This window comes from Choloepus didactylus, chromosome 2 (assembly GCF_015220235.1).
Source record: "Choloepus didactylus isolate mChoDid1 chromosome 2, mChoDid1.pri, whole genome shotgun sequence".
NCBI classification, from domain to species: domain Eukaryota; kingdom Metazoa; phylum Chordata; class Mammalia; order Pilosa; family Megalonychidae; genus Choloepus; species Choloepus didactylus.
In genome coordinates, this window is record NC_051308.1 from 233,758,895 (window position 1) to 233,780,537 (window position 21,643).

The 21,643-nt window shown below is 47.3% G+C and overlaps 1 protein-coding gene across 1 annotated transcript in view; it reads left to right on the top strand.

The window, feature by feature from the left end:
• ZBTB17 (zinc finger and BTB domain containing 17) overlaps window positions 1–21,643 on the top strand; it is a 33,919-nt gene that overhangs the window by 7,632 nt on the left and 4,644 nt on the right. The window contains 2 exon segments of the mRNA XM_037828422.1: window positions 20,017–20,223; window positions 21,055–21,243. Of these exon segments, the coding sequence (XP_037684350.1) occupies window positions 20,019–20,223; window positions 21,055–21,243 (394 nt within the window). The 5' untranslated portion in view covers window positions 20,017–20,018.

The window sequence follows — 21,643 nt, forward strand, 5'->3', positions numbered from 1 at the left end:
ATTTTTATTGTGGTAACATGACATACAGTTCAGTGGTGTTAATTACATTCACGATGGTCTGCCATCACTACCACCATCCATTAACAAAACTTTTCTGTCCGCCCATTTAGTGGTCTTTCATTTTCACTGATGAATAGCAGTCCATTGTATTCGAATTGGTTTATCCTTTCCATTGATGATGGATATTTGGGTTGTTGCCACGTTTTTGCTGAAACACACAGTGCTGCTGGGCCCATTCCTGGAACATGTTGTCCCTCTCTGGGGAATATACCTGGTGGTGGAACTGGACCGTGGGGTGTCTGCCATCTTCAGTTTGACCTAATAATGTCACATTGCTTCCAAGGCAGTTTTCCCAGATAACTTGTCAACCAGCAGTGTGTAAGAGTTCTGGTTGCTTCACATCCTCCCAACAGTGATATCATCAGACTTAATTTTCACCAATGTAATGGGAGTAAAATGATATCTCATGTTTTTTTAAATTGCTATTATTATGAGAGAAGTTGTAGGTTTACACAAAAATCAGGCAGAAATAGAGTTCCCTTATACTCCCCTTATTATTAACATCTTGCATTAGTGTGTACATTTGTTAAAATTGATGAAAGAATGTTATTATAATTGTACTGTTAACAATAGTCCACAGTATACATTAGGGCACACTGTTTGTGCTGTACAGTCCTATGGTGTTTTTGTTTTTGTAAGTTTTTATTCTAGTAGCGTTTATACAACCTTAAATTTCCCCATTTAGCCATATTCAAATATATGTCAGTGCTGTTAATTACATTCACAGTGTTGTGCTACCATCACCGTCTTCCATTCCCAAAACTTCCCCATTGACCCAAATAGAAACTCTGTACAATTTAAGCATTAACTCCCTCTTCCCTACCTTCTCCCCAGCCCCTGGTAACCTGTTTCTGGTTTCTGACTCTATGAATTTGCTTGTTCTAATTATTTTATATCAGTGAGGTCAACCAATAATTGCCTTTATATGTCTAGCTTGTTTCACTAAACATGATGTGTTCAGAGTTCATCCGTGTTGTCACATGTATCAGACAACGTGTGACATGTGGTTTTGATTTGCAAATTCCCTGATTATTGGTAGGTTGAGCATTTTTTCTTATACTTGTAATTCTGGTTTCAGTTCTCTGAAATGCCTGTTGTAATTCTCTTGCTCTTCTTCTATTGGGTTGTTAATCTTTTTATATGTAGACATTTTTGTTTGTTGGTTTTTTATTTTGGTTACTAATCCTTTGTCTGTTTTATGTGTCATTGCAAATATCCATTCCCAATTTGTGGCTTATCTTTTCATGCTAGATCGTTTTTGATGAACAGAAATTCTTAATTTTAAGGTCATTTGTAAGTTTTTTCCTTTATGGTTAGCACTTTTTGTTTCTTTTTAAGAACTTCCTCCCTACTTCAGGTTCATAAAAATACTTTATATATTGCCTTCCAAACATTATATGATTTTGGTTTTTTTTGTATTACCAAATTGTCCCAGTACCATTTATTGAAAATTGCTTCCTTTTCACATAGATCTGTAATGTCACCAGTAACCATTATCTATACCAAGTGTCCACAATTGTGTGGGTCAATTTTTGGGTTCTTTATTTTCTATTCTGTCTGTGCCAATACCACCCTGACTTAATTACTAATTTTTATAATAAAATATTTAAAAATTGATATCTGTTAAGGCCTTGGCACTTTGCTTGTCAATGTTCATCTTAGATTGTGCTTGTTAAATTCCATAAAGAAGTCTGGGATATTTTGTTAGAATTGTTTTGAATTTATTACTTATCTATTTGGATAGAGTTGACATTTTTATGATATTGAGTCTCCTGATCCATGAACATGATGTATCTCTCTGTTTAAGTAACTTATCAACATCTCAGTTATCACTGTTCCTTGACTTATATTCTATAGTTGTGTATTTTAGTTCTTCTTTTATTTTATGAGACATTATTAGTTCAGTGTCTATTTAGATTTACCCACTTACTATTTATCACTTTTGTTACTCCCCACTCCTTTTTGCATTTAATACTTTCCTCCTGGAGTCTCTTTTCATTTGCCTGAAGTCTATCTTTTAGAATGTGTGAATTTGGGTTACAGTCCATTTGGAAGCTAATAGTTACCAATTCTCAAAGGAGACCTCCTCCCCCAGGGGTTCAGCCCCAGGATTTGATATAGGCAGTCTTTCCACTGAGATGTAACCCGTCGGGGCCCCAGCTTTATGCTGAGGACTCTCCTGTGTGAGCCCCCTCCTTGGCTGGGAAAGGGGGGAGGTCTAGCCTGCTCCGTTGTGTAAATGCCTTGGAGCAGCACCCAGCTTGAATGTTGCACCTGCTCTCTGGACTCCAGCCTTTGCTTAGCTTTTTTTTTTTTTTTTTTCTGCGTTTGTGTGGTCATCTCATTTATTCATCCCTGTTCCTCATGCAGCAAATATTAACTGAGTGCTTCAAATAGTTTTCTTGCCCACAAGGCGCTCATAGTCTAGGGGTGATAACAAACCTCACGTAACAACTTAAGTGAGATTATGTTCAAAGTACCCAAGTGGAGCCCCGACAGTCTGCTGAGGAGGATGAGGGGCCCAGTGTTCCTCAACCCTGTCAAATCCAACACTCCTTTACTTAATCATAAATACACTGCAATGCCCTTTTGGCTATGCTAAAGTGAAATTCCTGGCTATAACATACCAGTGAGTTTAAATAAGCTGAGGACAATCTAACTGGAGGAAACACTCATTTGTTTCCTCATTTACTGAGAACATTTATTGAGAACATATTACATGCCAGGCCCTGTGCTAAATTGTAGAGTCATTAAGGTTCCACCAAGATATGAACTTTTTGGTCTTGTATTAGTTAGGGTTCTAGGGAAACAGAATCAATGAGAGGTGTCTCTGACTATCAAATTTGTAAAAGTGACTTACACAACTGTGGGTATGCACGAGTCCAAATTCTGTAGAGCAGTCAGCAGACTGTCAACTTCAAGGAAGATGTCCGATGAACTCCTCAGGAAATGAACTGGCAACTTCGACGAACTCCTCAGGAAATGAACTGGGATCTTCAACGAACATATTTGATGAACTCAGGAAACTCTTCACTGGGCAGCCGAAGAAGAAGTGAAGGTCCTCTGTCTGTCTTGCTTATAAGTCTTCAACTGATTAATTGGATTAAACCCAGCCAATTGCATTCTCTCATTGTGGAAGACACGCCCTTTGGTGAGTCATCAGTCACAGCTGCAGTCAATTGACTGATAATTTAATAAACCAGCCTATTGGTTTATTAACCAGCCTCAAACGTCCTCACAGCACTTGTTAGGCCAGTGTTTCCTTGACTAGACAGCTGGGTACTATCACCTGGCCAAGTTGACACTTGAGCCTAACCATCACAGGTCTTTCATAGGCTGATGGCAGGAAGAGAGATACTAACAGCATGCATTTTACCTCCACACATTTCTCTTTTCTTTTCCTAATCTTTTCTAATGAGAAAATAGACTGAGTGTTAAGTGTGGGAATATGTGCCAGCACTGAGTTCTCAAAGAGCTAGAAAACGAAATAAACATCCTAACAAGAGGGCTGAATGAATGAGGGCTGAAGCGGTTGGGAGGTACAAATCCTGCCACGGGGCCCCCAGCCTGGATTGGATATTAGCAGTGTGCACTCACTCTCCTCCCCAGTGGTGCACATCATTATTTCTGAGTTAGTATTCCAGAACCTTCTGGTGGCTCGCTTAGCTTTGTTTTGACTGTTCAGTATTCACTACTGACCTGCCTGTTCTTTGATGCATTTTAGAGGGTGTCTTAATATTTTCTTCCCCATTTGTAGTTGTTGCCAGTGGGAGAGTTGGCCAGAGTACCCGGTGTACCACGCTTCCAGAAGTGGAAATGTTTTGTAGTTTTAATTTTGTGTTTCGTCTGACCATGGAAATCTCTGAAGATTGGAACTAAGATTTAGTAATGTTCACTTCTGGATTTTATAAGCTATTTTGTAACATTCCAGTAGTATAAGGAAAAGGGCTGGGCAAATGCCTATTAATGACAGTGAAACTGCCCTTATGGGACAGACTAATGGTTCATTGATCTGGCATTCTGTGTCTGCCTGCAGAAGTTTTGACCTTGTCTATGGCGGAAAGAGCAGTTTTTAGAGTATGATAGGCTTGGCTTTAACGTCTGGGTGTAGCAGTGAGACCTTGGTGGGTGACAGCCTCTGTTAGTCTTGGTTTGCTCATCTGCAAAATGGGGGTTGTTACATGAACGCCATCCTCGTTGGATTATTGAGAGTTCAGTGAGGTAGCACGTATGTGTCAAACAGTTTGCAGTGCACCTGGCCTGTGGTAGGTCGCCCTGGCAGGTTACGATGGCAGCTTGTCCAGTTTTCCCTTAGTGGCCTCTGTTGGTAGTTGTTCAGTCCACATGCTGCCACTTTTTGGAGATGAAGAGCCTATGGATTTGCTAGTAACCCCACCTTGAGTGCTTAGCATGGTGGGGCTTCTCATTATTAGCTGCTGCTTCTTATTACTCACACTGTGCCACACACACCCTTAGCCAGGACTAGCAATTTCTCTACAGGCTGGAGAAGATACCCCAGCAGATTGGGTAATTGCAGTATCTGTTCCATGGGCTGGGCTCTCTGATCAGTTACTCACATCCAGTCATTAATTTTTACTGAACTAATGAAGACATTTAAAATTTGCATCAGTATTGACAGAGTGCTGTCCAGACAAAGTGTACTCCTGCTGCCTGGGAACACACCTCAGCCCACAGTGGAAACTGTCAGCCTTTTAGATCTTTGCCAGTCAGATCCTGGAAGTGGTATCTTGTGCTTATTTATATATTTTTGATTATTAGTGAGGTTGAACACCTTTTTTTCTGTATGTTGGCCACTTCCCTTGTGAATTGCCTGTTCGTTTCCTTGGCTCATTTTTCTTTTGGGAGAGTAATTTTGTTCTTGTTGGTTAATTTTTATAGCAGCTTTATTGAGATATAATCCATATATCGTACAGTTCACCCACTTAAAGTATACAATTCACTGGCTTTTAGTATTTTACTATAATCAATTTTAGAATATTTTCTTCATCCCAAAAGGAAACTCTGCACCAATTAGCAGTCACTCCCCATTCCCCACACCCTCCACAACCCTAGACAACTGCTCCTCTACTTTCCATCCCTATGGATTTTCATATAAATGGTATCATAACATATGTGTGGTCTTTTGTGCCTGGCTGCTTTCATTTAGCCTAATATTTTCAAGTTCATTCGTGTTGTAGCCTGTATCAGTACTTCTTTTTATTATTGAATAATATTATGGTTAGGCCACCTTTTATTTATCCATTCATCAGTTGATGGACTTTGGGTTGTTGCTACCTTTCTGACTGGTAGGAATAATGCTGCTGTGAACATTACGTATTTTTGCATGGACATGTGTTTTCATTGTTGATTAATTTTCAGGAGCTTTTTATATATCGGGGTGGGGGGGTTTGCGCTTATTTACCATACAGGCTGTAAATATTCTCCCCCAGTTTACAGTTGCATTTGGGAAGTTGGGAAGATAAGGTTAGAAATGTGAATGAAACAGAACATTTCGATTTCTGACCAGTCTTTCACAGCCTTAAGAATTAAGTCTGTGTACCCTCCCTTCCCAGCAGGGCCCCCTCACAGTAGCCGTGGCACTGTGTGCGTGTGTGTGTGCGTGTGTGTGTGTGTGTGTGTGTGGTGTGCATACACACGTGCTCCCTCACCCTCCCGCCACCCCAGGCCCGTGAACCAGGCTGTACTTGGGGGCGGTTTCCAAGTTTCTTTCAGAAGCTCACACTTCACAGGGGCTGGCTGAACAGATGCCAGGGTGCGAGTCCTGGTTACCGGGGCTTCCGGCAGGCAGTTGCTGATTCACTGCCGTGGCAGGTGGAGGGGATTTGAGGGCCTGGAGGGCAGCTCTGTGGCCCTGAGACGCTCGTCATCTGCCCCGGTCCTCGCCTGAGCCCGTGCTAGGGCCACACTTCAGCATCTGCGTTTGAGGAGCAGGGCAGTTTCAAACAGTCATTGGACACTGCAGATATTCCATTCTTGACCACTCTTTGTCTAAGCCTAACTTGAGATTTTGAGATCCCTCTAAACAGTCCTCTAAAATATCCTCGTACTCCTTTAGTTTCCTCCAGTCAAGTTTTACCAAATTGTAACTTTAGTTCTAATCCTGTTTGGAATAGTAAATGCATAATTTAATGTTGGCTTCTGTCATATATAGTTCATGTTCATGTTCATAGTTGGAAGTCTTAATATTATAGGGAAAGTTTTAAGTCAAAAAGAAATCTGCTCATGCTAAATAAATATCTCATTTTTATTGTCACTCACAGTGTATCTGTTACACTTCAAATGCATGTCTTTGTAATCTGGCGACCTCATTAATGAAATCATTCATTTATTCAACATTTATTAAAGCCTTGGCACTACCAGGGACCTTAGCAGTTAGCTAATCCAAATGAGCAAACAAACCCAGAAAAAACTGTCACGTGAAAAGGATGTGCTAATTTTAGTCCAACTACATTCACCTCCAATTTGTATTGAATCTGCTCCCTCTCTGTCGCTCTCTGTCTCTCGCTCTCTCTCACTCTCTCTTGCTCTTTCTCTCTCACTCTCACCCTCTCTCTCTCACTTGCATTCTTAATCTTAAATAGTATCATGGGACAACTAATCCTTCCTTTGAAATTGTCACATTCTGTCTTCTTTCTCAAGGAAAGCCTCATTGCTGTTCCAGAATCGTTGTGTTCTTTGTAAAAAGAAGGTGGCTTTTGTCATGAAGTATTAAGCATTGACGTCTTTTCTTCTGGTTCCAATTGAGTGCAGAAGCATTGCAGCTGGACGGGCCTTTGTCTTTTTTCAGGTTGAAATTGTGTTTGTGATGGGCGCCTGGGTGACTTACGATATTTCAACATCCGCTTTTAGAAGATAGGGCAAGGATTAGAGGCCTGGGCTCCTCCTTTTTTCTACAATTTGTCAATATTGCTGATGTGGATCTATGTGTAATGAGAATGATGTCAGCCAGCATTGAGTGTTTGCTGCATGCCACGTGCTGGTCTCAGTACTTGGCACATTTATTTTCCACAGCAACTTTATGAAGTAGGAACTTTTATCATCATCCCCATTTTCCAGAAAGGAAATTGAGGTACAGAGATTTAAGTAACCTGCCTGAGGTACCTACCTAGCTCTGGCTTGATTCCAGGGCAGGGTTTTTTTTGTTTTGTTTTAATTCAGTTTTATTGAGATATATTTACATACCATACAATCATCCATGGTGTACAATCAACTGTTCACAGCACCATCATAGAGTTGTGCATTCATCACCCCAATCCATTTTCTAAACATTTTCCTTATACCAGAAAGAATAAAAATAATAAAAAATAAAAGTAAAAAAGAACACCCAAATCATCCCCCATCTCTCCTGTTTTTCATTTAGTTTTTTGTCCCCATTTTTCTACTCATCCATCCATACACCAGAAAAAAGGGAGTGGGATCCACAAGGCTTTCACAATCGCACTGTCACCCCTTGTAATCTACATTATTATACAATTGTCTTCAAGAGTCCAGGCTACTGGGTTGGAGTTTGATAGCTTCAGGTATTTACTTCTAGCTATTCCAATACATTAAAACCTAAAAGGGTTAACTATATAGTGTATAAGAATGCCTTCCAGAATGACCTCTCAACTCCATTTGAAATCTCTCAGCCACTGAAGCTTTATTTCGTTTCATTTCTCATCCCCCTTTTGGTCAAGAAGATATTCTCAATCCCACAATGCTGGGTCCAGATTCATCCCTGGGAGTCATATCCTGCGTTGCCAGGGAGATTTACATCCCTGGGAGTCAGGTCCCACGTAGAGGGGAGGGCAGTGAGTTCACTCGCTGAGTTGGCTTAGCTAGAGAGAGAGGGGGCCACATCTGAACAACAAAGGGGTACTCAGGGGGAGACTCTTAGGCACAATTATAAGCAGGTTTAGCCTCTGCTTTGCAGTAAAGAGCTCCATAAGGGCAAGCCCCAAGATAGAGGGCTCGGCACACCAAACCGCCAGTCCTCAATGTTTGTGAGAACATCAGCAACAACCCAGGTGAGGAAAGAGCAGGAATTTTTAACTGGGTCCAAGGAGTCAGTAAAGCCCTGAACTTGTGTACAGAACTGTGCGTGTGCCTAGGGCAGGGCTCTTTCGCGTACATCACAACATCAGAGGAGTTTATCTGTATCTGAAAAATTGGGTAAGAACTGCTGTTTAGGGGATTTTCAGTTTTGTTCCTTTAAGGACCTTTTGCTCATAAAGTTTTCCCCAGTGACACATCCTCTGTGCAAATTACCATGATTTTCCATTTCCCTCATGAGAAATTTTTTCCTATTGAGAACTTTACAGCCACCAGGTCTTAAAGAAATGTCTTAAAGGTTTTATGGTAAATAGGATTAAAAGACTCAGAGCTCTGGCTCTGTAGAAATTTTCTTTTGAGTAAGAGATGAATCCTTGGCCTGAGTGTGTGGTTCGGACAAACAGCCTGGCCCAGCCTCCCCCAGGAGTGGTCCAGAAGTGGTAAAGGGACTTCAAGCAACTCCAAGAAGAGGAACTTAAAACTTGCAAAGGGTGCTAAAACATTTAGTGGGAAGGCACTTGCCCAGTCTGCTTAGAAAGAGCCATGAACGTGTGTGTGGGATTCTGGGCTCTAGCTAAGCCCTCGCCATGTCGGCCGTGGGTGACATGGTCCCATTCTTCACCGCTGGAGGGTCTGGCTCTGGGGGACTTCCTAACGTAGTTTTCTGCTTCTGGTCTCCCCCTCTCAGTCTGTTCTCCCTACTACTGTAGCCACAGTGACGTTGTGGAGATGTGAGTCTGACTGTGGCCTCCATTGCTGGAAACCCTGGGAGGGCTCCGGCTGCCGAGGATGGGCGCGTCCCTGGGCATGCCCCTGCGCCTGGCTCCACCTGTCCCTCTGGCCGCATCTCTTGCCCCTCTCTCCACTCACTCCTTACTTTTGTGACGCTGAGGTGTGCTACCTGCTCCCCCCACTCCGTTCCCCTAGCGTGCCCCCCATTCCTTAGCTTGCACCCCACCTTTGCCTGTGCACCCCCACCTTCTTGCCTTTGCTCCGGGGCTTTTTCAGGCTGTGGCTCCCTGTCTTCCCAGAGGCTGACCTTTACCTCGGGGGCCGGGGGCACTCGGTGGCCTTCCAGCGCTCATCCCTGGGAGGGGGAGAATCCGGGGCTTCCTCCTCGAGGGTCGGGCTCAGAGCTGCCCTTATTCCTCACGGAGCCACCAACCCCCAGCAGGGCACCTGGCGCTGAAAAGTGCTCTGTAGTTGATTTATTTTTGTTTTTACTTTTGCCATGGGAACATATATGCAACATAAAATTTCCCATTTTAATCACTTTCAGTGGTAGCAGTTACAGTCACAATGTGCTACTACCATCACCACCATCCATTACTAAAACTTTTCTGTCACCCCAAACCGAAACTCTGCACCCATTAAGCAGTAACTCCCCATTGCCTCCCCCACCCCTGCCCCTGGTGACCTGTAATCTACTTTCCTTCTCTATGAATTTGCATATTCTAGTTATTATATATAAGTGAAATAATACAGTATTTCTTCTTTTGTGTCTGGTTTATTTCATTCAACACAATGTTTTCAAGGTTCATCTATGTTGTCGCACATTAGAAGTTCAGTGCTTTTTACTGCTGAATCACACTCCGTTCTGTGTGCACGCAGCATTTTGTTTACCCATTCATCCATTCATGGACACGTGGGTTGCTTCCACCTTTCGGCTGTTGTGACTAATGCTGCTGTGGACACTGGCGTACAGATATCTGTTCGAGGCCCTGCTTTCAGTTCTTTTGGGTACATACCTAGAAGTGGAATTGCTGGGTCAAATGGTAATTCTATACTTAACTTTCTGAGGATTCACCAAACTGTTTTCCATGGCAGCTGTACTATTTTACATTCCTGCCACATTTCCCACATCCTTGCCTATACTAGTTATTTTTTCTTTTTGTTTTTGATTATAGCCATTTTGGGGGTGAAGTGTTCTCTCATTGTGGTTTTGATTTGTATTTCCCTGATGGTTAATTATGTTGAACATCTTTTCATGTGCTTTTTGACATTTGTATATCTTTGGAGAAATGTCTGTTCAAGTCCTTTGCCCATTTTAAAGTTGAGTTTTTTTTTTTTACTGTTGTCAAGTTGCAAGAGTTGTTTATATATTCTGGATGTTTAAACTCTTATCAGATATATGGTTTCCTAATATTTTCTGCTGTTCTTTAGGTTATCTTTTCACTTTCTTGATAATATCCTTTGATGCACAAAACTTTTAAATTTTAATGATGTCCAATTTATCTTTCTTTTGTTGCTTGTGCTTTTGTTGTAAAGTCTAAAGAATCCATTGCCTAATGCAATGGTCCTGAAGATCTTCCTCTATGTTTTCTTCCTAGAGTTTTATAGTTTTAGTTCCACTTTGAGTTAATTTTTGTATATGGTGTGAGGCAGGGGTCCACTTTCATCCTTTTACATGTGGAGATCCAGTTTCCCCAGTACCACATTTGTTAAGGAGATTTTTCTTTCCCCCATTGAGTGGACTTGCTCCCTTGCCAAAGATGCAGAGGTTTCTTTCTTCCTTTCTTCCCTCCTCCCTCCCTCCCTTCTTTTATTAGAGAAGTTGTGAGTTTACAGAAAAGTTGTGCATAAAATTCATGGTACCCATATACTACCCTATTATTAATACTCTGCATTAGTGTGCTACATTTGTTACAATTGATGAAAGCACATTTTTATAATTGTACTATTAACTATAGTCCATGGTTTAACTTTGGGTTCACAGTTTGCATTGTACTGCTCCATGGATTTTTGAATTTTAATTTTTATTCTAGCAGAGATTTATTTCTGAACTCCTAGTTCAATACCGTTGGTGTATTTGTCTGTTTTTCTGCCAGTACCACACTGTTTAATTACTGTAGCTTTGTAATAAGTTTTAAAATTGGGAAGTGTGAGTCCTCCAATGTTGCTCTTTTTCAAGAAGGTTTTGACAATTCAGGGCCTGTTGCTCTTCTGCATGAATTTGATCATTGCGTTTCCCATTTCTACAAAGAAGGTTGTTGGAATTTTGATTGGGATTGGATTGATTTTGTAAATCACTTTGGGTAGTATTGACATGACATTTTTTTTTTTTAACTTTTTATTTAGAAATAATTTCAAACTTACTGGAAAGTCACAAAAATAATACAGAAACAATACATAGAACTCCAGTGTACTCCCTACCAGATACCCAGATTTACCAACTGTTAGCATTTTGCCACATTTGTTCTATCATTCTGTCTTATCTATCCATCCATCCATCCATCTTTTTTTAATATTCATTTTATTGAGATATATTCACATACCATGCAGTCATACAAAACAAATAATACATTTGATTGTTCACAGTACCATTACATACTTGTGCATTCATCACCAAAATCAATCCCTGACACCTTCATTACCACACACACAAAAATAACAAGAATAATAATTAAAGTGAAAAAGAGCAATTAAAGTAAAAAAGAACACTGGGTACCTTTGTTCGTTTCCTTACCCCATTTTTCCACTCATCCATCCATAAACTAGACAAAGGGGAGTGTGGTCCTTATGGCTTTCCCAATCCCATTTATATGACATCTTAATATTAAGTCTTCCAATCCTTGATCATGGAGTGTCTTTCCTTTTATTTAGGTCTTTGATTTCTTTTAGCAGTAGTTTGTTGTGTTTCATGTGCAAGTCCTTTGCATCCTTGGTTAAATTTATTCCTAGGTATTTGATTATTTTAGTTGCTATTGTAAATGGAATTGCTTTTTTGATCTCCTTCTCGGATTGTTCATTGCTGGTGTATAGAAACATCACAGATTTTTGTGTATTGAGCTTGTACCCTGTCACTTTGTTGAAGTCATTCATTAGCTCTAGTAGCTTTCTTGTGGGGATTCTTTGGGATTTTTTAGATTTAGGATCATGTCATCTTTAAACAGAAGAAGTTTTACTTCTTCCTTTCCAATTTGGAAGCCTTTTATTTCTTTTTCTTGCCTAATTGCTCTGGCTAGAATTTCTGGTAGAATGTTGAATAGCAGTGGTGACAGCGGGCATCCTTGTCTTTTTTCTGATCTTTCAGACTTTCATTATTGAGTATTGCAGCCAAAGTGGCACTTTAAAAATGTCAGTCTTCTGCTCTCAACTCTCCCAGCACATCCCAGCACACTTAGAAGAAACTCCAAAGTCTAATGTGCTGCTGAGACCCAGGGTGATCTCAGTTCCCACTTTGCCCTCCCTGCTTATCTCACTCCCCCATCTGCTTACTCCTCTCCAGCCCACTCTTTGCCAGGGCCACACTGGTCTCAGGCCTTTGCATTTTCTCTTCTTCGTGTCTGGAACGGTCCCCAGGCTCACAGTGGCATGGCTCGCTCGTCCACCTCACTCAGGTCTCTGTTTAAGTGTCACCCCTCAGAGGTCCTCCTTGACCCCTTTCTTAAATATTCAGAGGCCTCTCGCCTCTGTCCCTTCAGTGTGCTTTGATGCTCTTCAGAGCACTTGGGACCCGACATTGTCACATGTTGATTTACTATCTTTCTTTCCGCTAGACTCAAAGCTCTATTGCCAGCCCATATGAAAAGCACTGAGTAGGCTCCCATTATATGTTTGTGAACTTAATGAGTCTTTTCTCTATACCAGTTTCCTAATTTATGGTCTGAGGCTAGAGGGCACTGCAAGCATTATGAGCAATTGTGCAGCTGCCTCACACCACAGATTTTCTGTATATGGGAAAATGTCTCACTCATGTGGTCATATGGACAGACTTGTTTCTCAAAGGGGCAGAGATGCTGTTTGATTAATAGATTCATTTTCATAGTGGCTTTCTGTCTTTTATTTTCTCAGTCAACAAGCATCACAAGTACAATTATTATCACATAAGGTTCCTTGGAGTATTTTGACATCGAGTCTGTCAAACTCAAAATGGAAGGAATCATGGTCCCCCCAGGGCCTGTTCCCCAAACTGATTTGTAACCATTTGAGAGCACGGTCTTGGTTTAGGTGTTATAAGGACTGGTCCTGCGGTGAGTTTGTTAACCTGGTAGAGGAGATGAGGCGACACCTGTAATTTCAGGCTGTGTTTAGGTCACCCTGCTGTGCGTGGGGAGGCTCTGGGAGTATCTGTGGCACTGCATGTGGGTGTGTGGCGGGGTGGGGGACAGAGGTAGGGGAATGGATCAGACACTGGGCACTGGGCACATCCGACTCGGTCTGCCTTTGTTTGGTAGTGTGGCCCTTAATTTATCCTGCATCAAGCTCCTGAGTACCCCTGGAGCAAGGACGAGCGTAATGGACTCTGAGTTGGATACAGGATAGCCCTTTTCTTCTGCACCCACGAGGCTTCCCACTGGGCCAGACTCCCAGGCAGTGGCATCCAGCAGCAGTTAGGGCAGGGAATGTCTCCTCCTCTTCAGAAGTGTGGTGGAATCTTAGGCATGGTGGAATTGTGTGGTTTGAAAAACAAAGTCTGTGTCACAATTTACTTTTATATTTAGACATTTTTATGAAACTTTTGTTTTGTTTTGTTTTTTGTAATAGAAACTTCAGAAAAAAGAAACACAACCAAATCTTGACTGGTAGTAGCATGCAGAGGTTCGCAAGGTTTGGGAGGGATTGTCCAGCAGGAGGTGCCATATCAGAATCTAGGGTTGTTGGGAGAGGATAAATCAGACTTTTATATGTATCTAAAGGGAAATTTGATTTTCAAAGTTTGAGAAACACAAGCCTAGTAAGACAGCTGCATTTGCTGGGCCAGGAGTGAGTGCTGGAAGGACTGGTTTTGCTGATATTGGCTTCTCTGCCCACATTGCAATGCAAAGGGGCCAGTTGTAAAACTGGGGTGGGGTAGGGATCGGGCATGTAGGCTTTATGCTTGTGAGGCTGACTTGGTCTAAACTCCCATTTCCTTGGCCTGAGTTTATGTGTGCTACAGTATATACAGGAGCCACCTGCATTTCTAGAAAATCAAGGACTCTGAGCAACTGGAAGCTGGTGGCCATGTGCTTGTCCAGGCTTGGAGCTGGTCACAGCATGTTCAGGGGGCTAGGGACCATAATTTGGGGAGACCCTTGTGGTAAGCCAGTTGTTTCCTGGCTTCATGGCTTCCCTGTATGTGGCATTTTGGAAACCCTGCCTGTGGTTGAGTGCTTGCTAATCATCAGGGTGATATTTCATGTGTGACACGTGCCCATGTGACTCTAGGATGGAGTCACTTGGAGTTTGGTCAGGGGCGGCCTGCACCCAGGAACACCCTCAGGGTTGTGAAGAGCTGTGGTCCAATGTAAAGTGCTTCCCGGACAGAGAAAATCGCTCTGAGTGGTTCTGGCTCAGTCCCCCCTCCCTTTCTTCCTCCTTTTCTTTGTGCAGATGTGGCTGCTGGATTTTTGCAGCTTGCATTTAGAAGGAGTAATATTGGGCTGTGATTACAACTTCTTAAAAGGTCAAGTCTACAAATAGTTATTGAGTGCACCCAAGGCACCCAAAATAAAAGGGTATGTGGAAACGGTCTGATAGGGTCTTTGGCCTGAAACACCTGTAATCTGCATCGCTGCTTCCTGGCAGTAGTTTGCCGGGTGTTTATGCTGTGCCAGGCACTGTACAGGCCCTTTGCACATGTCATTTAATGCAATCCCGTGTCAGCTCTGTGACGGAGCATCTTAGCCCCATCTTGCAGACAAGGAAGCTTTGCCGAGATCCCCTGGTCGTCGGTGGCAAAGCCGGGACTTGAGTCCTCATGTGCCTTGAACCCAGAGGCTCTGCTGCTTCTGCGATGCTGAACTGCCTCACAAGTTGGGAAGTCTCAGAGACAGCAGAGGCTCCATGAGAGTGGCTATGGACTCAGATGCAGGCACTTGGCCTGTTGAGGAGACTCCGCACGTGCCGTTTCATTGTTTCTGGGGACTCTGAGTTCAGATTTTGTCAAGCAGGCGGATTTCATGGCCTCAGGAGAGACTTTTCCTTTGTCAGTAGCCTGTGGATGCTTTGCAGCTGAAGGCCAAGGGACTGGTTTGTGTTTTTGGGAGCCAGCCCTGCTGTATCCCACCCCCCTGGGCCTGGTGGCTTTGTCAGCTGTCCTGAAACCTTGCTCGTAGTGGCCCCGGCCCCGGCGGGAGAGGCCAAAACAAACTGAGAACAACCCGCCTCTGGCTGCAAGCCCTGGCCACGCTGGCGTCGGCCTGGTACCTGTGCCTCACTTTTTTCTTGTTAAAAATGTTGTTCCGTTTTGAACTATGTCATTCATACAGAAGCATATGAAACGTCCCCATGTTTAACTAGTAAACCCAGGCATATCCCAGGAAAGAAGTAGCGCTTCTGGGACCTCAGAAGATCCCTGCTTCCCTTCCCCCAAGATAGAACCACTATTCCAATTTTTTTTTTGTTAATTGTTCCCGTTTCTTTGTAGTTTTGCCATAGGTTTTACTTATCTGTTGCTGCCTAACAGACCACCCCACCCCTCCACCCTGCAAAACTTGGTGGCTTGAACCATCAGTGATTAATTGCTTCTCATGATTTTGAGGGTTGACCAGGCAGCTCTTTTGCTCCAGTGGTGTTGCTGAGGTCAGTCCCGGGGCAGCCTGCAGCTGCTGGTGGCGCTGGAAGGTCCAAGAAGGCGCCTCCTTCACGCCGGGAGCCTCAGCTCTTTTCCCCGTGGCCTCTCCGTGTGGGCGTCTTGTCCTCCAGAGCCTCTCCACATGTTGTCTCTCCAGCAGAGAGCCTGGATGTCCCTGTGGCATAGCAGCTGATTCCAAGAGAGCAAAAGCCAAATCTTCCAGGCTTCTTAAGGACTGGACATGGGACTGATGCAGAATTGCTGCTGCTGCATCCTGTTGGTTGGAGTCGTCACAGGCCCCTTCCAGATTCACCTGGAAGGGAAGCACTTGCCCAGGAGGTGTGGCAGGTGCTTTCAGGGAGGGGAGGGGTTGTTGGTGACCAGCCCCAGGCACTGCCTCCCACTGTCTGCGTGGTTGAGTTGTGCCGGAGTGGTCGCCTTCTGCAGGGGCACCCCAGGGCCAAATGAATTCCTGGGGAGGCTGCCCAGGCTGAGGGCCCGGGCAGGCCACTGGCCATCAGAAGAGCAGCCGGCTCTGACACCCAAGGGCTGACCCACTGATCAAGGATAAAGGCTGAGTGGAGTCTTGGGCACGGTGCCCGATTATAGCCGGGCATTTGTGTGGGAAGGTTAGGGCAGTCTCTGAGCAGCTGAGGGGCCTTGGGCAAGACACACACTTTCTGGGCTTCATTTCCTGCATCTAAAAGGACTCTGGGCTCAATGGATGTTGTTCTCATTCTGGGTGCATTTTCTGTAGTTCTGGGTTTTGAGAGTCACCGTTAAAGCAAAATGAAATAAACATGAAGGGATCCCCACACTTGGGCTTCTGTGACAGGCACACTCTCACCTCCACCAAGGCCTGCAAACATCGTTGCCAGTACCCAGGGCAGGCCGCGCCCCTCCCTGCCCTTGGGGGCCAGGCCTCCCCGGCAGGGGCCCAGCCTGCTCTGTGGCCTCCTGCTCTCGCCTGGGCCTGTGCCCCTCTGAGCTCAGCCAGAGCCTGGTGGGCTTCTGTTGCTGGGGAGGCGATGGTGGCGGAAACAGGAGACGCGGGAGGAAGCCCTGACTCTCCTCAAGGCTTTCCCCTCGGGTGGGGACGGAGTAGCGCCTGCCTCTAGCTCAGCGCCTCCGAAGCAGGGTGGCGCCCGCTGGCCCGCGCCGTGCATGCTGTGCTGGCGGCATCCTTGGGGCGGGAAGGGGCTGTTGGCGCCTGAGAGTGTGGAGGCAGCCTGCTGACTCCCAGCTCCTCCTGCCCTTTGTGGGGAGGGCGGTGCCCTTGTAAAATCCACAGCTGCAGCCTGAAACTGGCACCCCGGGCCCATTTCTGTGGGTGACAACGGTTAGCATCAGGTCCGCCCCCCTGGGGTGCTGTCTCAGCCTTGTACGTGTGAGCAGATGTTGAGCCACAGCTTGTCTGTTGGGACAGGGCTGCTTTTTCTTTTTTTCCCCTCCTATAGGGCCCTCCCTCTCTTCCCCTTACTTTCCCCTTCTTTCACTGTCCTTTGATCCTGTCTGTCCTCTCTCTTCCTTGTCTTCCTTTGATTTTGTTGGAACAGATGCTCTTTCGTGGGTATTTCTGTTGGGACGGCCTTGGAGGCATTACGGAGGCCTCTGGTTTTCTCCTAGCACCCACATTAGGAAAGGAACCCAGTTCGTCTGCAGCCCGGGCAGCCTGGCTGCCGTCTTGCATCAGAAGAGTGGGGTTGGCACTGGGTGGGAAACATCACTCACGGGCCCCCGGCCATTCTCTCTTGTGGTGTGGGTGTTGGGGGGTCTGGAGGTACTGGGGCACCATCTCCCTATCCCAGGGCAGGTGCAGTGTGCACAGGGCTGGGCTTTGCTGCCCTCTCCCTGGAGACTCGGGGGTGCAGAGCAGGCCCTTGGCAGCTTTGCGTTCCGGACAGGACGCGTGATCACCTGACTTTAAGCCAAAGGCCCCGTCTGCCCTGGTGGCCAGGAATTTCCTCACACATTCATCTTCCCAGCAAGTCAGTGTTCCAGCTGAAGGGCTCAGTGCTCAGCAGGCCCCTGCCAAGGGGTTCAGCTGGTGCTCCTCTGTACCTCTGGGGATTCAGCCAGTGCCTGCCAGGTTGTTTGGGCACCCAGGAGACATCCCAGCTTAGTTTTCGGTGAGGGTGAGGAAGCCAGGCCCAAGGCAGGAGGGCAGGGCTTGGACCCGGCCTGCAAGTCCTGACTGGCTCCTTCCCCCCAGCCGCCATGACTCACGGGGAGCAGACTGAGGGTTTGCCCTAGGTGGGCCCTGGAGCTCCCGCCCCTCTGCACTCGCTCTGAGGGTGGAGAGACTGACTAGAGATTGAGACCTCACTCCCTCTGACACACACACACACACACACACACACCTCTGTCCTGTCCATCTCTGCTGTGGCACAGAGGAGCCAACTCCGGTTGATTTGGCCCAGACCCGTCCTTGCCTCCTGCCTCTGGTTCCTTCCATCCTTTGCCTGGTGCACACCCCCTTCAGGTCCCGGGTTCCAGGTTCCCCAGTGCCCCAGCCTGGGTGCTTAGTCCCATGGACTGGACATCGGTTCTTTTCCAGGTTCTCCACAAACTTCTCTGAGTTAGCTTTTGTCTGCTCAGGACCAGAGCAGCCCAAGGTTCCCCTTGTGCCCTTCGGGTCACAAATGGGAACTCGCTTTTTCCTGGGCCTGAAGGCCCTAGAGATGGATGCCTTGATGAGATGTCCCGTGTCATTTGCAGCCTCTGCCTCACAGAGGACATAGAAGGCCAAGCTGCCTCACCTGCCTCCCTCTTGACTTCAGAGCTGGCTTCTGGCTCTCTCCCTGCCACAGGCATTTATAAGTATAACCACCATGACCGCAGAGCAGCACCCCCGTGTCTGAGAGGGTGCTTGTGCAGGCCAGGCCCAAAGGGGGCCCTGGGTCATGTGGAGGGTGGCAGGGGGTCCTGGCTCCAGCAGCAGCACCTCCACCCTCGGCTTAGGATGGTCGGCCAGGGCACCCGGCTGGAAGCCACCGCCACGTTCCCCCAGCATGTTGGCTCCTTGCCCACCCACAGCGGGTACGTGGCCCACTTCTGAAAAGCCCACAGCGGGGGTGGACTCTGCCTCCTGCAGAGCCGATCTGGGCTGGCTGAGCCTGTGTGTGAGGTGGGGCGGCTTCTTGCAGCCAGGCACACATACATGGTCCCTGCGGCCTCTGGAGCTGCAGCCGCAGTGACTCACCCTCAAGAGGCTGCTGGAACCCAGGAGGTGGCTGGAGTCTGTGGGGAGCTGGGCCCAGTGTCCCCTCAACTGCCCAGAAGCAGCCTGGGGGTACTCTGAGCAGACCCAGGGCACAGAGAAGGGGTTCAGACTCGGTTCAGGGACGGCCGGAAGGGAAACCAGCCTTGCCCTGTGGGGTCCATGTAACGTGGTCCGAGAGGGGCTGTTGATTTTTATCCTGGAACATTCCGAAGTTGGTTCTTTCCAGAAAGGAGGACCTGCTTAGTTTCCCTGGAAAAGAACTGATCCTGGGGCTGACTGGGTGGTGCTGGGGGCGGGGAAAGCTGTTTCAGAGGCTTATTTAGTCATGGCTTGTGCAGTTTGTGGTGATTTGGCACCGGGCCATGGAATTTTTCTGAGCGTTTTCACTTGAGAGTTGTGGGATTTCCAGGCATGAAAGAGGCCCTTGACTGGGAGGCTGCAGGCAGGTCAGAGGTCAGAGGTCATCATTTCTCCAGGGACAGTCATCAGGAAAGGATGTCCTCAACTCTATGTGATTTCCTGAGCCCGTAAACCAGGGAGAGAGCCCCTGAGTCCTGCAGGCCAGGGCTGTGCCAGAGAAACCGGGAAACCCAGGCTCTGTCCGTGCCGCAGGAGAGCCGCCAGGGTGTCTCGAGCTCGCTGATTTCCTGAAACTCTGGGCAGTGAGAAATCTGCCTTGTCATCTTCCTGGACAAACATTTCACCTGTCCATAAGAGAGTGAGAAAATCAGGAACCAAAAAGAAAGTTTTTAAAAAGCCAAGATATATCCAATTGAAAGATCTGTTTATGTCTTGCATACTTTTAAAGAATATGTATTAAACTGGCCATGTCCTTTCTTTCTTGAAATGATGTCAGTAATTAGTGTTTTGTGTTTTTTTGTGTCTTTTTGGGTGTTTTGTTTTGTTTTGACTTTTTAAAGCCATTACCTGGCCAACACAAAGATGTCTGTATTTGTTGGTCCTTCAGTGCTTTTTGCTTTTTGGAAGTTTTCCTGGCCAGCGAAACTCAGGAGGAGCCCCCGGCCAGTCTTGGCTTGCAGTGGACGTCTGGCATAACCTGAGCCTCTCGCATGTTTTAATCCTTCCTGTCTCTTCTTTTCTTCCTCTGAAGTTTGGGATTGACAGTTGAGGCCAGTGGGCATGCTTTTCCCGCGCTAACACGAGGGCCCTCTGGCTCCTGCAGCCATGGACTTTCCCCAGCACAGCCGGCACGTCCTGGAGCGGCTGAACCAGCAGAGGCAGCTGGGGCTCCTGTGCGACTGCACCTTCGTGGTGGACGGCGTGGACTTCAAGGCCCACAAAGCAGTGCTGGCCGCCTGCAGCGAGTACTTCAAGATGCTCTTTGTGGACCAGAAGGATGTGGTGCACCTGGACATCAGTAATGCGGCAGGTACCCCGGTCGGGTCCAGGGCCAGGCTCGGGGGGCACCGGGAGGCCGGGGCTGGGTCCTGGGGCCGGGCACAGCCAGGCCCTCCTGACTCAGCCCCTGGCCCCTGGAGAGTCCCACCTTCAAGCTGTGGGATGAGCGGGGCCTCCCGCCCGGGCTTCAGGCCAGGAGAGCCCTGGTGCTGCATTGCCACCACCTGTTGGGGCCCTCCTTTGGCTGGGGGTGGGGTGGCAAGGGGAGAAGCAGCGGGGTGGGCTGGCAGTGAGCTCCAGCTCAGAGTGAACGTGGGACCAGCCTGTCAGCAGTGGGCTCTGAGCACCCCAGCCCCTTTCCGTGGATGGGGCTAACCTGAGCCCCCCACCCTGGTGCTAACAGAGCATGTGGTGTGACGGTGGCCAGGCTGGGGGCCGGGGTAGGGGACGGGCTGTATGAGGAAGGTCTTGGGGCCCAGGGAGGAGCTGGCCTGGATTCAGTCTCCCATCTCAGGATGGCGTGCTGCGCCATGAAAGGGGCAGTGCGGAAACCGAGACCCCAGAGCTCAGGTGACCTGTCTGGAGGTCAGGTAGAGAGCTGGTGGCAGAGCCTTGATGAGAAGCCAGTGCCAACACTCGGCTGCATCGCCTGTGGTTGGGAAGTGCAGTGGTGGGTGGTGGGCGAGGGGACGGCACCCACATCCCTGTGTCCTCTGTGGGCTGAGGATCCCCAGGTGGCCGTCTCTCCTCCGGCCCAGGAGATAGGGAGACAGGTGGCCTGCTACTCTGGGTTTCATGAAGCCCTGGATGCCGCTGCTGAGTGGCACAGCCAGGCCTGTGATGGCTGTTTGTGTCCCGGCAGGCCTGGGGCAGGTGCTGGAGTTCATGTACACGGCCAAGCTGAGTCTGAGTCCCGAGAACGTGGACGATGTGCTGGCTGTGGCTAGCTTCCTCCAGATGCAGGACATCGTCACGGCCTGCCACGCCCTCAAGTCACTTGCTGAGCCGGCTGCCAGCCCTGGGGAAGATGTGGTGGCCTCTGCCACGGAAGGTGAGGTGATTGGCAGGCTCTTCCCAAGCTGGTGGCCAGAAACCCCAGCTTTTGCTGGGGCTCTGCCTCTGCCCCTGGGTGTCACCTCCCTGCAGCTCTGTTTCCTCACTGCCCTGCCCCCGCTGAGGGGTGCTGGGGAGGCCCAGCTGCAGCGGATCTGGGAGAGGCCTCTCTGAGAGGGCCCTCCTCCCTGCCCCTTTCCTGGCCCTCAGCAGCTTCCCGCATGCTCCTCGGCCCTCCTTTCTGCTCTTCTTACCTCCTGGGAAAGCCTCTGCTGCCCGGCCGAGGGTCATGCTCCTTTGCTGTATCTTTCAAAGAACCATGTTCCTCTCCTCCCAAGCACGGACCTCTGATCAGTGTCCGTGGTTCACAGCTGAGGTCTGTCTCCAACCAGACCGCG